The 16,484-nt window shown below is 36.8% G+C and overlaps 2 protein-coding genes across 2 annotated transcripts in view; both read right to left on the bottom strand.

Moving 5' to 3' along the window:
* Positions 1–16,108, bottom strand: part of LOC119544213 (kelch-like protein 23) — a 37,430-nt gene extending 21,322 nt beyond the window's left edge. Inside the window, exon 1 of the mRNA XM_037849452.1 lies at positions 15,981–16,108. The gene's annotated coding sequence lies outside the window, so the exon portion shown is untranslated. The remainder of the gene's footprint in view (positions 1–15,980) is intronic.
* Positions 13,257–16,114, bottom strand: PHOSPHO2 (phosphatase, orphan 2). The gene is made up of 2 exons (XM_037849455.1): positions 15,981–16,114; positions 13,257–14,015 (listed from the first exon to the last, which is right to left on the bottom strand). The coding sequence occupies exon 2, from the start codon at positions 13,988–13,990 to the stop codon at positions 13,265–13,267; it is 726 nt and encodes a 241-aa protein (XP_037705383.1). The 5' UTR covers positions 13,991–14,015; positions 15,981–16,114; the 3' UTR covers positions 13,257–13,264.
* Between the last annotated feature and the right edge of the window lie 370 nt (positions 16,115–16,484).

Below are 16,484 nucleotides of genomic sequence, written 5' to 3'. Positions count from 1 at the left end.
TAAAAGAATCATACACCATGATCAAGTGGGTTTTATGCCAGGTATACAAGAGTAGTTCTACACAAGAAAATCAATAAATGTAATACACCATATTAACAAATTGAAAGGGAAAAGCACATGATCAACTCAATTGACACAGAAAAAACACTTGACAAAATCCAGCATCCTTTCTTTTTTTATTTTTGAAATAAATTCAAAGTTATAGGAACAGTTGCAAAAACAATACTAACCCCATACACAGAATTCCATCATACCCTGACCCCCCTCCCCCGATAGCTCAATCCACCAACTTTAACATGCTATCACATCGCTATTTCTTTTCCTCCCTCCCTATCTATCATCCATCATCTACCGCTCTGTCTTCTGAACATATGAAAGCTAGTTGCGCACATCCTTGAACATACACTATAATTCACGTATACACTTCCCATGAACAAGAACATTCTTTTATGCAATCCCATTAAGTGCAGCTAAGAAGTACAAGAGATTCAACAATGATACAAAGTTTACATTCTATATTTCCTTTTCTTTATGTCTCAACTGTGTCCCTTTGAGCCACCTGTCCTCTATCCTCCTGTCCCATCCAAGTTCATCCTTGGCATTCAATTGTCATCTATTTAGACTGTCTTTTTTTTTTTTTCAATTGTGGAAACATACATACAGCCTAAATCTTCCCATTCCAACCCCTCCCTAGCCTTCCGTTAGTGGGATTAATCACATTTAGAATGTTGTAATGCTCTTTCCCACCATCCATTACTAGAAATTTCCCTTCACCTCAAACAGCAAGCCTACACTCATCTCTTAACTCCTCATTGCCCCTTCCCCCATTTCTCTTAACCCAAACTCTACTTTTCATCTCTATGGTTATATTCTCTGATAATTTCTTTGTGTTTACTGTGGGGCTTAAAATTAACCTCTTAAATCCATGTCAATCTTGTTTTTCTTTGATATCACCTGCACTTCAATAGGACACATAAACTATGTTCCTATACTCCTCCATTCCCCCACCTTTATATAGTTGTCTAAAATTACATATTTTACATTGAGTCCAAAACCACTGATTTGTCATTAGAGTTTCTGTATTTTATATCATGTAGGAAGTAAATAGTGGAGTTACAGTTCAAAAATTATTGAGTTATATTTGTATTCCATTGTGGTTGGAGAATGTGCTTTGAGTATATTCAATTTTTTTTTTTTTAATTTCTTGAGGCTTGTTTTATGTCCCAGCTTACGGTCCCTTCTGGAGAAAGATCCATGATCACCGGAGGAAAATGAGTGTCCTGGTGATTTTGGATGTAAGGTACCATATATGTCAGTTAAAATTCTCTATATCTCTTTCTCCTTTCTTTGTTTCTCTGTTGGTAGGGCTTCCTTTAGTATCTGAAATAGGGCAGGTCTTTCATTGGCAAAATCTCTCAGCATTTGTCCGTCTGTGAAAAATGTAAGCTCTCCCTCAAATCTGAAGGAGAGTTTTGCTGGATAAAGTATTCTTGGTTGGCAATGTTTCTCTCAGAATTTTAAATATGTCATGCCACTGCCTTCTCGCCTCCATGGTGGCCGCTGAGTAGTCACAACTTAGTCTTATGTTGTTTCCTTTGTATGTGGTGAATTGCTTTTCTCTTGCTACTTTCAGAACTTGCTCCTTCTCTTCAGTATTTGAGAGTCTGATCAGAATATGCCACAGAGTTGGTTTATTTGGATTTCCTCTATTTGGAGTTCGCTGGGCATTTATGTTTTGTGTATTTATATTGTGTAGAAGGTTGGGGAAGTTTTCCCCAACAATTTCTTTGACTACTCTTTCTAGACCTTTACCCTTCTCTTCCCGTTCTGGGACACCAATGAGTCTTAAGTTTGGACGTTTTATTTTATCTATCGTATCCCTGAGATCCATTTCGATTTTTTTGATTTTTTTCTCCATTCTTTCTTTTGTTCTTTCATTTTCTGTTCTGTGGACTTCTAGGACACTGAGATGTTGTTCAGCTTTCTCTAGTCTTGTATGGTGAATATCCAGCATCCTTTTTAATTTGGCCAACAGTTTCTTTCATTTCCATAAGATCTTCTATTTTTTTTATTTACTCTTGCAATGTCTTCTTTATGCTCTTCTAGGGTCTTCTTTATGTCGCTTATATCCTGGGCCATGGTCTTCTTTATGTCCTTTAAATCCTTTGCCATGTTTTCATTCCTCGATTGTAGTTCTTTGATTAATTGTGCGAGGTACCTTATCTCTTCTGATACCTTGATTTGTGTGTTTGGAGTTGGATTCTCCATATCATCTGGTTTTATCATATGCATGAAGATTTTCTGTTGTTTTTGGCCTCTTGGCATTTGCTTTGCTTGATAGGGTTCTTTCAAGTTGTTAAAAAAAAAAATACCTATCTAATTTTCCAGAAACACAGTTTGGTGGTGTACACTTTCTCTAACTAACCAGCAGATGGCATCTGTGAGTCACCTATACCCCTCAAGTCAGTTCTCCACCTTGTCCCCGCGGTGTATGGGGAAATGATTCTTGTGGGGTTCAGTTGGAGAACTCAGTTTGGGTGTGTTGCTGGAGCCATCTGCCCTGAATGTGGGGCGTGTGTACAGGTGGCCAGGAAGGAAGGACAGCTGTAATATTCAAATCCCTCAGGTTCCCGGAGATTCAAGGCCGCCGCAAGAGTCTAAGCCTTCATTTCATTTCAGCCCCAGACCCTCTCTCTCACTGTCCCACAAACCACCGGACTTGGCATAGTGTCCCTGGGTTCTCCGAGTGGGTCCCCCCGCCCAGCCGCGATCCTCCAAGACCTCTGCCAAGGGAATGCCGTGCTATGTCACCAGTGCACGCCATCCCTCAAGGGAAGCCCCGGGCCGCTGTGCCGTGCCGGAGCGCTTTCAGCTTGATGCAAAGATGGCCGAATGGGGTGTCTCCACACCCCCCTCCTCACACAGTTCCTCCTTCCCAGCTCCAGGACAACTGGCGGGGCTCTGGGCTGTGGGCATGGCCCCGGGCAGGAGTTCATCCAGCCCTCCAGGGAGCCAGCTGCTAGCCGCGGGGTTTCTGCTTCCGGCTCTCCCCTCCGTTCCCCCAGCTCCAACGGTATCTGCAGCGGGCTATCTTCCAGGCCAGACACCGAGAGGCCGGCCCAGCCCCCTCTTGCTGTGTTTTATGTGTGGTTCCCACTATCACAGCTGCAGCTGCTTCTGGGTTTTTCCCTTTTTTTTTCTCTAAAAAGAGCCCGTCGGTCTCCAAACAGCAAACCCTGGCTTCCCCAGACCGCCGCACGGCTGCGGGTCTTCCAGCCAGCTCACTCACCTGTTTCAGAATGCAGGCTCCTGGTTTCACCAAGTATATGGCCCCTTTGGAACTAGCAGACCTCGTCCAGCTGGCGCATCGCTGTAACTGGTATTTTGGGTCACTCTCTGGTTTTTATCTAGTCTTTCTCATGGAGGTGTCTTTTTGCCCTGTCTCACCTAGCCACCATCTTAGTTTCTCTCCCCAGCATCCATTCTTAATAAAAACACTTCAAAAGAGAGGAATAGAAGGAAACTTCCTCAACATGATAAAGGGCATATGTGAAAAAACCCGCAGCTAATGTCATACTCAATGGTGAAAGACAGAAAGCTTTCCCTCTAAGATTGGGAACAAGACAAATATGCCCGCTGTCACCACTCTTATTCAACATCCCGGTAGAAGTCTTAGCTAGAGCAATTGGGCAAGAAAAGTAAATAAAAGGCTCCAAATAGAAAAGGATTTTCAAACAAATCTCCTAGAAGTAAAGAAGTAAAACTTTCACTATTTGCAGATAACATGATCCTATATTTAGAAAGTTCCAAGAAATCTACAACAAAGCTACTAGAGCTAATAAAGGAGCTCAGCAAAGTGGCAGGATACAACATCAACACACAAACACTAGTAATGACCAATCTCAGGAGAAAATCAAGAAAAAATCCACTTACAATAGCAACTAAAAGAATCAATTATCTAGGAATAAATTTAACCAAGGATGTAAATTACCTGTATTCAGAAAACTACAAAATATTGCTAAATGAAATCAAAGAAGACTTAAGTAAATGAAGGGAAATTCCATTCTCATGGGTTGGAAGATTAAATATAGATAAGATGTCAATTCTATCCAAAATGATTTACAGATTTAATGCAATCCCAATCAAAATTCCAATGGCTTACTTTGCAGAAATGGAAAAGCCAATTATCAAATTTACTTGGAAGGGCAAGGGCCCCTGAATAGCCAAAAACATCTTGAGAAAAAAGAATGAAGTTGGATGACTTACACTGCCTGACATTAAAGCATATTACAAAGCTGCAGTGGTCAAAAGAGCATGGTACTGGCATAAAGATAGATATGTTGCTCAATGGAACTGAATTGAGAGTTCAGAAATAGACCCACACATTTATGGCTAATTGATTTTTGACAAGGTTATCAAGTCTATTCAACTGGGACAGGACAGTGTCTTCAACAAATGGTGCAGGGGGAACTGGATATATATATACACACACTTTTATTGTAAACTTTAACATATATACATAACAGTGATAATTTTCAAAATATGTAGTTAGAAAACAAATTTCTAAGAAAGTCAACAGTCACAGTTTCACAACTTCAGCTATTTCCATTATTGTAAAATATAATGTACATACAGAAAGGTGTTAACTTTTGATGTACAGCTCAACAAGAAGTTATATAAGTAATTTCAAAAATTGTTATGAGTTACAGTTCCACAGTTTAAGTTTCTTCCTTATTATGCAATATAGGATATATAGAGAAAGGCAAAGACTTTCAAAGTACAATTCAATGAGTGGCCATAGAGCAAATTTCAAAGTATGTTATACATTACAGTTCCACCATGTCATTTATCCCCTTCCAGCTTTTCCAACACCACAGCATCTAAAAATACACACACACACACACACACACACATATACACACATATAAAGTTTCAGTATTCATACACCATTGTTAAATCTCTTGTTTGTTGCTACCCATTCCTCTCACTTAATCTCTTTCTCCATCTTCAGGGATATCTAGGCATTGAGCACCCTAACCTGTTCATATTGAAAGGGGGTATCAACAGTATGGGGAAAGGGGCTGCATCTGAGTTTTGGGACTTGTCTGGCATAGGAACACTCTGGTGGATTTAAGTTTCTGATAGATAAAACTTAGTGAGTGGATCTTTTATAGAATCTCAGGTAGGGGCCCAGGTATTTGGGGACTACATTTGGTAAGAGCCTGGCATACTGTGGCCATTTGGGATATTTAGCTGGAACTTGCCTAACAGAAACCTCCAGGATAGCCTCTCAACTCTATTTGGGATCTCTCAGGCACTGTGACCTCAGCTTGTTACCTTTCTTTTTTCCCCTTTGGTCGAGCATGCATTTTCAATCCATCACTGCCAGGGCCAGGCTCATTCCTGGGAGTCATGTCCCACGTCTCCAAGGAGATTCATTCCCCTGGAAGTCCTGCCCCTCATGACTGCAAAGTAGGTTGTTGGAATTTTGACTGGAATTGCATTGAATCTGTAGATCAGTTTGGGTGAGACTGACATCTTAATGATGTTTAGCCTTCCTATCCATGAACATGGAATATCTTTCCATCTCTTTAGGTCCCCTTTCATTTCTTTTAGTAAAGTTATGTAATTTTCTGTATAGAGGTCTTTTACATCCTTGGTTAAATTTATTCCTAGGTATTTTTTTTAGTTGCTATTGAGAATGGAATCTTTTTCTTGAGTGTCTCTTCAGTTAGGTCATTTCTAGTGTATAGTAACATTACTGACTTATGTGCGTTAATCTTGTATCCCACTGCTTTGCTGAATTTGTTTAATAGCTCAAGTAATTGTGTCATCAATTTCTCAGGGTTTCCAAATATAAGATCGTATCACCTGCAAATAATGATGGTTTTACTTCTTCCTTTCCAATTTGGATGCCTTTTATTTCTTCATCTTGCCAGATTGCTCTGGCTAGAACTTCTCACACAATGTTGAATAACAGTGGTGACAGTGGGCATCCTTGTGTCATTCCTGATCTTAGACGAAAGGCTTTCAGTCTCTCACCATTGAGTACTATGCTGGCTGTAGGTTTTTCATATAGGTCCTTTATCATATTGAGGAAGTTTCCTCTAATTCCTAAATTTTGAAGTGCTTTTATCAAAAAGGGATGTTGGATTTTGTCAAATGCTTTTCCAGCATCAATTGAGATGATCATTTGGTTTTTCCCTTTTGATTTGTTAATGTGTTGTATTACATTGATTGATTTTATGTGGAACCACCCTTGCATGCTTGGGATGAACACCACTTGGTCATGCTGTATGACTTTTTTAATGTGTCTCTGGATTCAATTTGCAACTATTTTGTTGAGAATTTTTGCATCTATATCCACTAGGGAGATTGGCCTGTAGTTTTCCTTTCTTGCAAAATCTTTATCTGGTTTTGGTATTAGAGTGATGTTGGCTTCATAAAATGAGGTAGGCAGTGTTCCATTTTCTTTAATTTTCTGAAAGAGTTTGAGTAGGAATGGTGTCAGTTCTTTTTGGAAAGTTTCATAGAATTCCTCTGTGAAGCCATCTGGCCCTGGGCTTTTATTTGTAGGAAGTTTTTTGATGACTGATTGGATCTTTTTACTTGTGATTGGTTTGCTGAGGTCTTCTTTTCTTTTCTGGTCAGTCTTGGTCATTCATGTGTCTCCAGGAAATTATCCATTCCCTCTAAATTGTCTAATTTGTTGGCATACAGTTGTTCATAGTATTCTCTTATAATTTTTAAAATTTCTTCAGGATCCACAATAATGTCCCCTCTCTCATTTATTATTTTGTTTATTAGAGTCTTCTCTCTTTTTGACTTTGTCAGTCTAGCTAAAGGTTTGTCAATCTTGTTGTTCTTTTCAAAGAACCAACTTTTGGTTTTATTTATTCTCTCTGTTTTTTCCTGCTCCATCTCATTTATTTCTGCTCTAATCATTTGTTATTTCTTTTTTTTATTTGCTTTAAGATTAGTTTGCTGTTCATTTTCTAGTTTCTTCAGTTTTTCATTAGTTCTTTGATTTAAGCTCTTTCTTCCTTTTTAGTATGTGCATTTAGTGCTATAAATTTCAATACCTCAATACTGCCTTTGCTGCATCCCAGAAATTCTGATATGCTGTGTTCTTGTTTTCATTCATCTCTAGATATTTAGCAATTTCTCTCACAATTTCTTCTTTGACCTACTGATTGCTCAGGAGTGTGTCATTTAATCTCCAGATATTTCTGAATGTTCTAGATCTTTGATGGTTATTGACTTCTAGTTGCATTCCATTGTGGTTAGAGAATGTGCTTTGAATAATTTCAATCTTTTTAAAATTTATAGAGGCTTGTTTTATGCCCCAGCATATGATCTATCCTGAGGAAAATTCCATGAGCACTAGAGAAGAATATATATTCTGGTAATTTGGGATGTAATGCTCTGTATATGTGTGTTAAGTCCAATTCTTTTATCACTTTGTTTAGGTTTTCAATTTCTTTATTGGTTTTCTGTCTGCTTGATCTATCAATAGGAGAGAGTGGTGTATTGAAATCTCCCATGATTACTGTGAAAACATCTGTTGCTTCCTTCAATTTTGCCAATGTTTGTCCATGTACTTCGGAGGAACTTGATTAGGTGTATTAACATTTATGATTTCTATTTCTTCTTGCTGAATTGTCCCTTTTTTTAGTATATAGTGTTCTTCCTTGTCTCTTATGACATTCTTGCATTTTAAGTCTATTTTATCTGCAATTAGTATTGCTACCCCTGCTTTCTTTTGGCTAGCTTGCATGGAATATTGTTTTCCATCCTTTCACTTTCAATCTCTTTGTGTCACTGGGTCTAAGATTAATCTTCTGTAAACAGTATCCTGATGGTTCATATTTTTTAATCCGTTATGCCAATCTATATCTTTTAATTGAGGAGTTTAATCCATTCACATTCAATGTTAATACTGTGAAGGCAGTTCTTGAATCAGCCACCTTATCCTTTAGTTTTGATTTGTCATATCTATTTTTTCCCCTTTCTCTGTATTTTCTTTAAGTTACCCTTACTAATACTTTTCAGTTCTGTGCCCTTCTCCATGCCTCTCTCTCCTGTCTTTTTTTCTCAGCCAGTGGAACTCCCTTTAGTATTTCTTGTAGGGCAGGCCTCTTAACAAATTCTCTCAGCATTTGTTTGTCAAAATTTTAAGCTCTCCCTCAATTTTTTTTAAATATTTTTAAAGATTTATTCACACACCATACAATCGTCCAAAATCTACAATCAATTGATCACATTACCATCATGTAGTTGTTCATTGATCACCCCAATCTATTTAACATTTTCCTCTACCAGAAAAAGTGATAAGAATTTAAAAAATATATAGTGAAAAAAGAACACCATAGCATCACCCCCACCCTATATTTCCTTTAGTTTTTTGCACCATTTTTCTACTCATCCATCCATACACTGGATAAAGGGAGGTTTTCAAAATCACACTGTCACCCCTTGCAAGCTACATTGTCATACAATCGTCTTCAAGAATTAAGGCCACTGGGTTGGGGTTTGATAGTTTCAGGTATTTACTTCTAGCTATTCCAATACATTAAAACCTAAAAAGTGGTATCTATAGTGTGTAAGAATGTCCACCAGAGTGACCTCTCTATTCCATTTGAATTCTCTCAGCCACTGAAGCTTTATTTCATTTCATTTCACATCCCCTTTTTGGTCAAGAAGATGTTCTCAATCCCAAGATGCTGGGTCCAGATTCATCCCTGGGAGTCATATCCTGCATTGCAGGGAGATTTACACCCCTGGGAGTCAGATCCCACATGGGGGGAGGGCAGGGAGATCACCTGCCGAGGTGGCTTAGCTAGAGAGAGAGGGCCATATCTGAGCAACAAAGAGGTATTCAAGGGGAGACTCTTAGGCACAATTATAAGCAGGCCTAGCTTCCCCTTTGCAGTCACAGACTTCTTCAAGGCAAGTCCTGTGATAGAGGAAGTTCCAGCAAAATTCTCCTCCATGAAAAACAGTAGGTAAAGGACAGAAAGTGCTCCAGAACAGCAGTTCCAGGGTTTCCTTGGCTGGGCAGGGACTTCTGCACCCATAGTGAGTGTATACTTGGAGAAGCTGAGAGACTGCTTTTAAGACCGGTGAGTGTTTGGCCCAGAACACCGCTGGGGAATAGGCAGTTGGAGCCAGCTGACAAGTGCAGAGGGGAGTGGCCTTTCATGCCTTGGCACTCTCCTCAGCACTTGGCTTAGGTGATAACACTTTGCAGACCTGCAGCCAAGAGCCCCTGTGCCAGGGACCTGCGGTTGGAGCAGGCAAACAAGTGCAGAATGGGGCAGCTTTCCACACCCCATGCAGCCATCACGGCAGTTGGCTGGGGAGATGACTCTTCACAGCCCTGCAGGCAAGAGCTGCCTTGGGGGAATTTGGGATTCGGCAGGTTTATAATGGGCAATTAATCAAAGAGGTGCACAGAAATATCAAAGTCATGGCTCAGGATATAAAGGACATGAAGAAGACCCTAGAAAAGCATAAAGAATAAGATAGGGAAGTCTGGAACTGGATATTCATATGCAAAAGAATGAAAAGAGGACCCCTATCCCAAACCTTATACAAAAAATTAACTCAAAATGGGTCAAAGACCTAATTATAAGAGACATAACCATAACACTCCTAGAAAAAAATGTAGGGAAACATCTTCAAGATCTTGTGGTAGGTGGAGTTTTCTCAGACTTGATACCCAAGGTCCAAGCAACAAAATAAAAAAATAGATAAATGGGACCTCATCAAAACTGAATAATTTGTGCCTCAAAGGACTCTGTCAAAAAGGTTATAAGGCAGTCTACTCAATGTGAAAGAATATTTGGAAATCACATATTCAATAAGATTTTAATATCCAGAATATAGAAAGAAATCCTACAACTCAACAATCCAAAGACAAACAACTCAATTTAAAAATGGGCAAAAGACTTGAATAGACATTTTTCCAAAGAGGAAATACAGATGGCTAAAAATCACATGAAAAGATGATCAATATCACTAGCTACTAGGGAAATGCAAACCAAAACTGCAAGATATCATTTCACACCAACCAGAATGACCATTATCCAAAACAAAACAAAAAACAGAAAATTACAAGTTTTGGAGAGGATGTGGAGAAACAGGAAAACTTATCCACTGCTAGTGGGAATGCAAAATGGTAGAGTCACCGTGGAAGACTGTGTGGTAGTTCCTCAGGAAGCTAAATGTAAAACTGCCATGTGATCTGGCAATCCTGCTACTAGGTATATAGTCAGAAGATCTTAAAACAGGGATGTGAACACATATTCGCACATTGATGTTCATAGCAGCATTATTCACATTGCAAAAGGATGGAAACAATCGAAGAGTCCATCAACTGATGAATGGATAAACAAAATGTGATATATACATAAGATGGAATATCATTCAGAAGTAAGAAGAAATGAAGTCCTTATGCATGCAACATGGATGTTCCTGGAAGACATTATGTTGAGTGAAATAAGCCAGACACAAAAGGACAAATATGATATGATCTCACTAATATGAAGTAAATGTAATGAGTAAACTCATGGAGTTAATATCCAGAATCTAGGTTACCAGAAGACAAAGGAGGCTAGAGAATGGGGAGCAAATGCTTAATTTCTGCATAATTTTTAACAAGGTTGACTGTAAATGTTTGGAAGTGGATGGAGATGATGGTAGCACATTATCGTGAGTATAATTAACAGCGCTGACTTGTGTTTGATTGTTATTGAAAGGGGAAGTTCACAGTTGTGTATGCCACCAGAAGAAAAGCTAGAGGATGAAACATGGGACTGTATAACATATTGAACCCTGTTGTGGATGACAAAGGTGGTTAATAGCACAAATATAAGAATGTTCTTCCATGAACTAGAACAAACTTACGTCACTATTACAAGGAGCTAATAATAGATTGGTACATGGGGAAAAATACACCTGACACAAACTATGGACTATAGTTAACAGTAATGTTATATTCTTCCATCAATTGTAACAAAGGTACCAGACTAATGGTAAGTGTCAATAATAGGGTGGTATACAGGGTATGGGGTTTTTCTTTTTGGAACAAGGAAATTCTAAAATTGACTGTGATGATGAAAGCACAACTCTGTGATTATACTGGCAGCCACTAATTGTACATGTTGGATGAATTGCATGGTGTGTGAATAAAAGTGCTTTTTAAAAAAAATGCACATGGCAGCATCTTCTCCTTTCTCTTCCAGCTTCCATTGCCTTCTAGCTTCTGGGGGCTCTTGTGGCTTCTCTCTCCATCTGACTTTCCCTTTGGTGATAAAAAACACCAGCAATCCAGACTAAAGCCCAGCCTGATTCAGCCAGGCCACACTTAACGTGAAATAACATTTTGAGGAGATCTTATTTGCGATGGGTCCACACCCACGAAAATGTAGACCAAGAACAGGAACGTGCTCAACCTGAGTACACAGTTCAATTCATCACACCTTTCACTCCTAGTTTTCTGAGTGTTTTTATTAGGAAGGGGTGCCAAGATTTGTTAAATGCCTTTTCTGTGTCAACTGAGGTGATCATGCGGTGGTTTTTTTACTTTCTATTAATGTGGTGTATTAATTGATTTTCTTATGTTGAACTACCCTTGCAAACCTGGGATAAATCCCATTTGCTCATGGTGTATAATCCTTTCAATGTGCTATTGGATTCAGTCTGCTAGTATTTTGTTGAGGATTTTTGTATTTATATTCATGAGGGACATTGGTCTGTAATTATCTTTTCTTGTGAAATCTTTATCTGGCTTTGGTATTAGGGTGATGCTGGCCTCATGGAATAAATTGGGAAGTGTTCCCCATTCTTCAGTTTTTTGGAAGAGTTTGTGTAGTACTGATGGTAATTCTTCTTTGAATGTTTGGTAAAATTCACCAGTGAAGCTATCTGGTCCTGGGCTTTTCTTTGTTGGAAGGGTTTTGATTATTGATTCAATCTCTTTACTTGTTATTGGTCTGTTGAGATCTTCTATTTCTTCTTGAGTCTTCATTGTTTTTTTACTTGGTCTAACATTACTGTAAATCAAAGTCTTTTTCGGTCTTTCCTTCCATAATTTCTAATTTGTACTGGCCTCAACAAGTAGGCAAATGACAAACTACTAGTGTAAATGTGTTTCAACATAACGTAACCTATCAACTTTAAAGGAACACAAAGATTTGCTTCTTCAACTTAGCAAAACAGATTAGAGAGTAACAATTTTTCCCAACAAATTATACTCAATCATTTTTTGTGGCTTTCCACAATCTGGAAAAGAAAATCATATTATTATTATTATATACTGGATATTTATGCCTATGACACAATGAGACTTCAGAAATTGGCATGAATTTATGAAATTATCTTGATCAGTTGATATTTTGCTAATATCCCTATATGAAGTAGTCTCTTAAATGTTGAACATGCTACAAATGATACATTTTATCATTCAATACTGCACCACCAGATAGAAATAGCACACATTAAACTAGCACACTGGAGTTTTATTTTGTGATGCTTATATTAATTTAAAATATTTGAAGAACTTTAATTTGTATTTCATTTCAAAAAGAAAGCCTGAAATTAGTGAAAGTCTGGGAAACAGATACTGTATCTCTATTGTTAAGACACACTGATTTATGAGTGGGACACTATATACATTTGGGAGCCTTTTATTCTCATATGAATAAAGCATCAAGCTCATTTTTAAGACATATAACTCTAGATAGGCTTTTGAAATAAATATCTAAGAAAGTAAAATATACAACTATTTTTTCTGGAATAAAAATTATATAATCTACCTATCTGCCACCTTTGGTAGAGACTGCTATTTTCACCTACCTCAGTGCTGTATTCCACTGATTTTTTCCCTTGACATATGACCACCTCAAGTAAAAGCACTAATTTCCAAACTTGGAGGGGAGAATTGTGACTAAGTTTTGGCCAATGGAATTTAAACAGAAGTGTTGGTTCCAACTTCTGGGAAAATTCCTTAAAGAAGAGGGTGTAACCTCACCATCTTCTTTCTTGCTGGCTGGAATGTTAATGTGAAGGCTGGAGTTGGAAAAGCAATTTTGGACCATAAGAGTGTTGGTACAGCAACACACCAGCCTTGAGATATTTACCTCTGAAATTCTTTTAAGTGAGCGAAAAAAAACTTTCTTTTTTAAACCCACTAGTATTTGGGATTTTAGTTACAAACAACTGAGCCTAATCTTAACTGATACACATTTCAATTGTTGGCATATTACTTCTTTATTAGAAATTGTAAATGAGAAATTATTTCAATACCTGAAGACCAAACTACAACAGAGGATTCTACAGGATCAAAATTTTGAGACATTCTGGAAAGAGTTTTCTGCAAAGTATATCCTTTCCGTGGCATGGCAACATCATTGGTCTTTAAAAAGCTTACTGGACAGAAATCATTTCCACCATCACCTATATAAACAATCCGTTTATAATTCACTCCCTGCTGTAACTGTTTATCTACAAATTCTACCAAAACTGCTTTTTTGCAAAGATTTTTTGGGCACCTAGTGCAAGAATGAGAATGATAATTTTCCACAGTGAGATGACCATTATTATCAAAAGAGGCTGGATTTGTAAATACTACATCAAACACATCATGAATATTGGCAGCTTGTAAAACCCAATCTATGAAGATGGAATTTGAATCTGAAATAATGATACAGTCAAATTTATCCTTATTCTTTCTTATAACATTTAAAAGTTCCAGCATTCCTGGAGTGAAAGGCATTGATGCTACTGCTCTTTTCATTTCATCTTCTCTTACACCTTCTTCTCCCAAATACTTAAAGACTCTGCCCATAAATTCTGTCCAAAATCCTTTTTGATAAGAATCTCGTAGTTCAATAGGAAGCTTTTTCTCTGGAGCACACTGTACAATCCAGGTGTCACTATTGTCATTTACAATTGTACTATCAAAGTCAAAAACCAGCAATATTTTCATGGTTCCAGAGATAGATTTGGGTGCCCTGAAAAAAAGAGAAATATTCCCTAAACATTCTCTGCTTCACAGATCTAGCTTCTGTGCTTACTTAATAAACATTACTGAGTGCTAACCATGAAACAGGCAATATGCTAAAACAAAGGAAAAATAAAAACAAGTTAAAGTGATTAACTTTTTTCCCATGAAGCAAAGTTCACATTTGAGTATATTATGTGAAGGAAAAAACAGAGTATCTATGAAGCATAGTCATAGTATTAGTGTTCCTATTGTGGTGATACTTTCAGCTTTCAGAATGAAACTATGGAGCCATCCAGACAGAAAAGATGAAATGTTACTATTCTCTTAAAGTCTAATTTGTACCACTATAATATAAGAACAGAAAAAAATTTAGGTTAATATTTTTTATTATTTATGATTATATTGGCAAGCACAATTATACTTACTTTATCATTTAAAAAATATTTACAATAATCCTCATATCAAATAACAGGTCATGGTCAATATAGATTCACTGTGAACTAATCAAATTCCTGATCAAATTTTTTCCACATGAAATCTTACAAAATGTAAAACAATTTAAAAAAAAATGTTTAGCTTGAAATCAACTTCTAAATGCTAATGTCAGATGAAATGTTATAATTAAATGATTGCCTGATGCTCCACATGAAATTCTAAACAAATTATTTGAACTGGAGATCATTCAATTCCTTCAGACTTGAAATAACTTTTATTAGTAATTTGACATATTCATTTACATGCTGTAGATAGTTTAGCTCTGCACTGGCAAATAATCTGATTATATCTGAGTAATAACATTGCTAATGACTTGACAATTACTTAAATCTCTGTTCTCAATAGAAGATAAGGAAATTCATTAATTATAAATCTGATGCAAAAAGGAAAGAAGATGGTATCAATGAAAATTTTCATGTAAAAAAAGATAAGAAATTTTACAGTATAACCAGGAAATGCTACAATTAATGTGTATAAACAAACAAAAAGAATATTTTGTTTGTTTAAGAAATATTTAATATTTTTGAGGGCTCACTATGTGCCAGGCACTGGGCTAAGAATTTTACAACCATTATCGCATTGAATTGTCATTGCCCTATTAAGTAGGAATTATTATTATCCTCATCTTACAGATGTGCTAGATAGAGCTTAAAGTGGTTAGGTATTATTTAAGTGGCAGAGCTGGAATTTTGCACTCAGATCTGCCTGACTCCAAAGTTCTCACTTTTAAGTCCCATACTACAGTACCTAGGAAACTGAATAAAGACTATCCATCAGTTGAAAAATAAAATATTAAGTAGGTCATTTTGGCAAAAAGATGTTTAATTACATAAAAATATTCATCAGTCTCAAAGTACACAATAACCATAAAACCATAACTGTGATAGTAGAAGACAGAGAATAGAGCTCCTGACTCACATGAGAGTCTCTCCATTTAGAATATCTGGAGAATGACCAACCTAGAAGATTAGGTGAATTTAGATGGTAGATAAATTCCTTTATCTCTAAATGCCAAATACAGGTTTCCCTGCCTGGCTCCTAGAGATATGAGTGCAAAATTCACTTTTCCACATAAACAACGTAATACATAGCAATAAGGCATAGTTGACTATCATATTAGTACCGTACCTTGGCATATTTTGAATTAAACATGCTTTCTTAGTATTCTCAATTCAAGCAATTTAGAAATAAAATGTTCAAATGTAACTAACTCATTGTTGGTTGAATATTGTCTCAAGCCTGGATTTATTTAATTAGCTACAAGTTACTGAAATTCTTGAACTATTAAACTCAAAATAGTAAGATGCATCATAAGCCTGAAGTTAACATGGTTTGATTGCTGACCTACTAATTTCTATCTAAGTGTACGGTTTCTTAATTTCAGATCTGTCTTTTTTCACCACTCAACATTTCTGTTATTTCTCAAGTATGAACACTTTAATCATCACATGAACAGACCTCTATTAAAAATACTTACCCAAAGTAGTATTTCCAAGACAACTAATCTTAGTTCAGTATAGGGCGTTAAGGTTAAACAGTCACAAAAATCTTCACTTTTAAATACTGGTCAGTTGTTCCTAACCAACACATCTCCTGCTCTGTATGTAAGGAACAAAGTCTTCTGGTTTGGAGCAAAGGAATGGAATCTTCTTAACTCCTAAAATTAACAAAAGCATTTAAAAAATTTTTAATTTGTGTGTTCTAATTATCCTGTTTTCTCTTACATCAGAAAAGCATTTATTGGCAATGGGAAAAACAAAATTTTGATTACACAGAAACCTTAAATAAAGACAAAACAGGGAATTTTACGTGAAAACAAGTTGTTATCCAGTGGATAAAATCAACTATTTTACAAGTGTTAGGGTGATCACATTGAAATCTCCAGGCTCCATTTTTAAATTTTTATATGTTAAATAATAAAGGAATACCATCTTTTGTTGCTAATAAATATTCAGGGATTTAGTGCTGTACTTGAAATAAA

The sequence above is a fragment of the Choloepus didactylus genome, chromosome 9, assembly GCF_015220235.1.
Source record: "Choloepus didactylus isolate mChoDid1 chromosome 9, mChoDid1.pri, whole genome shotgun sequence".
Taxonomy (NCBI): domain Eukaryota; kingdom Metazoa; phylum Chordata; class Mammalia; order Pilosa; family Megalonychidae; genus Choloepus; species Choloepus didactylus.
This window is presented reverse-complemented; position numbering and strand designations above follow the sequence as displayed.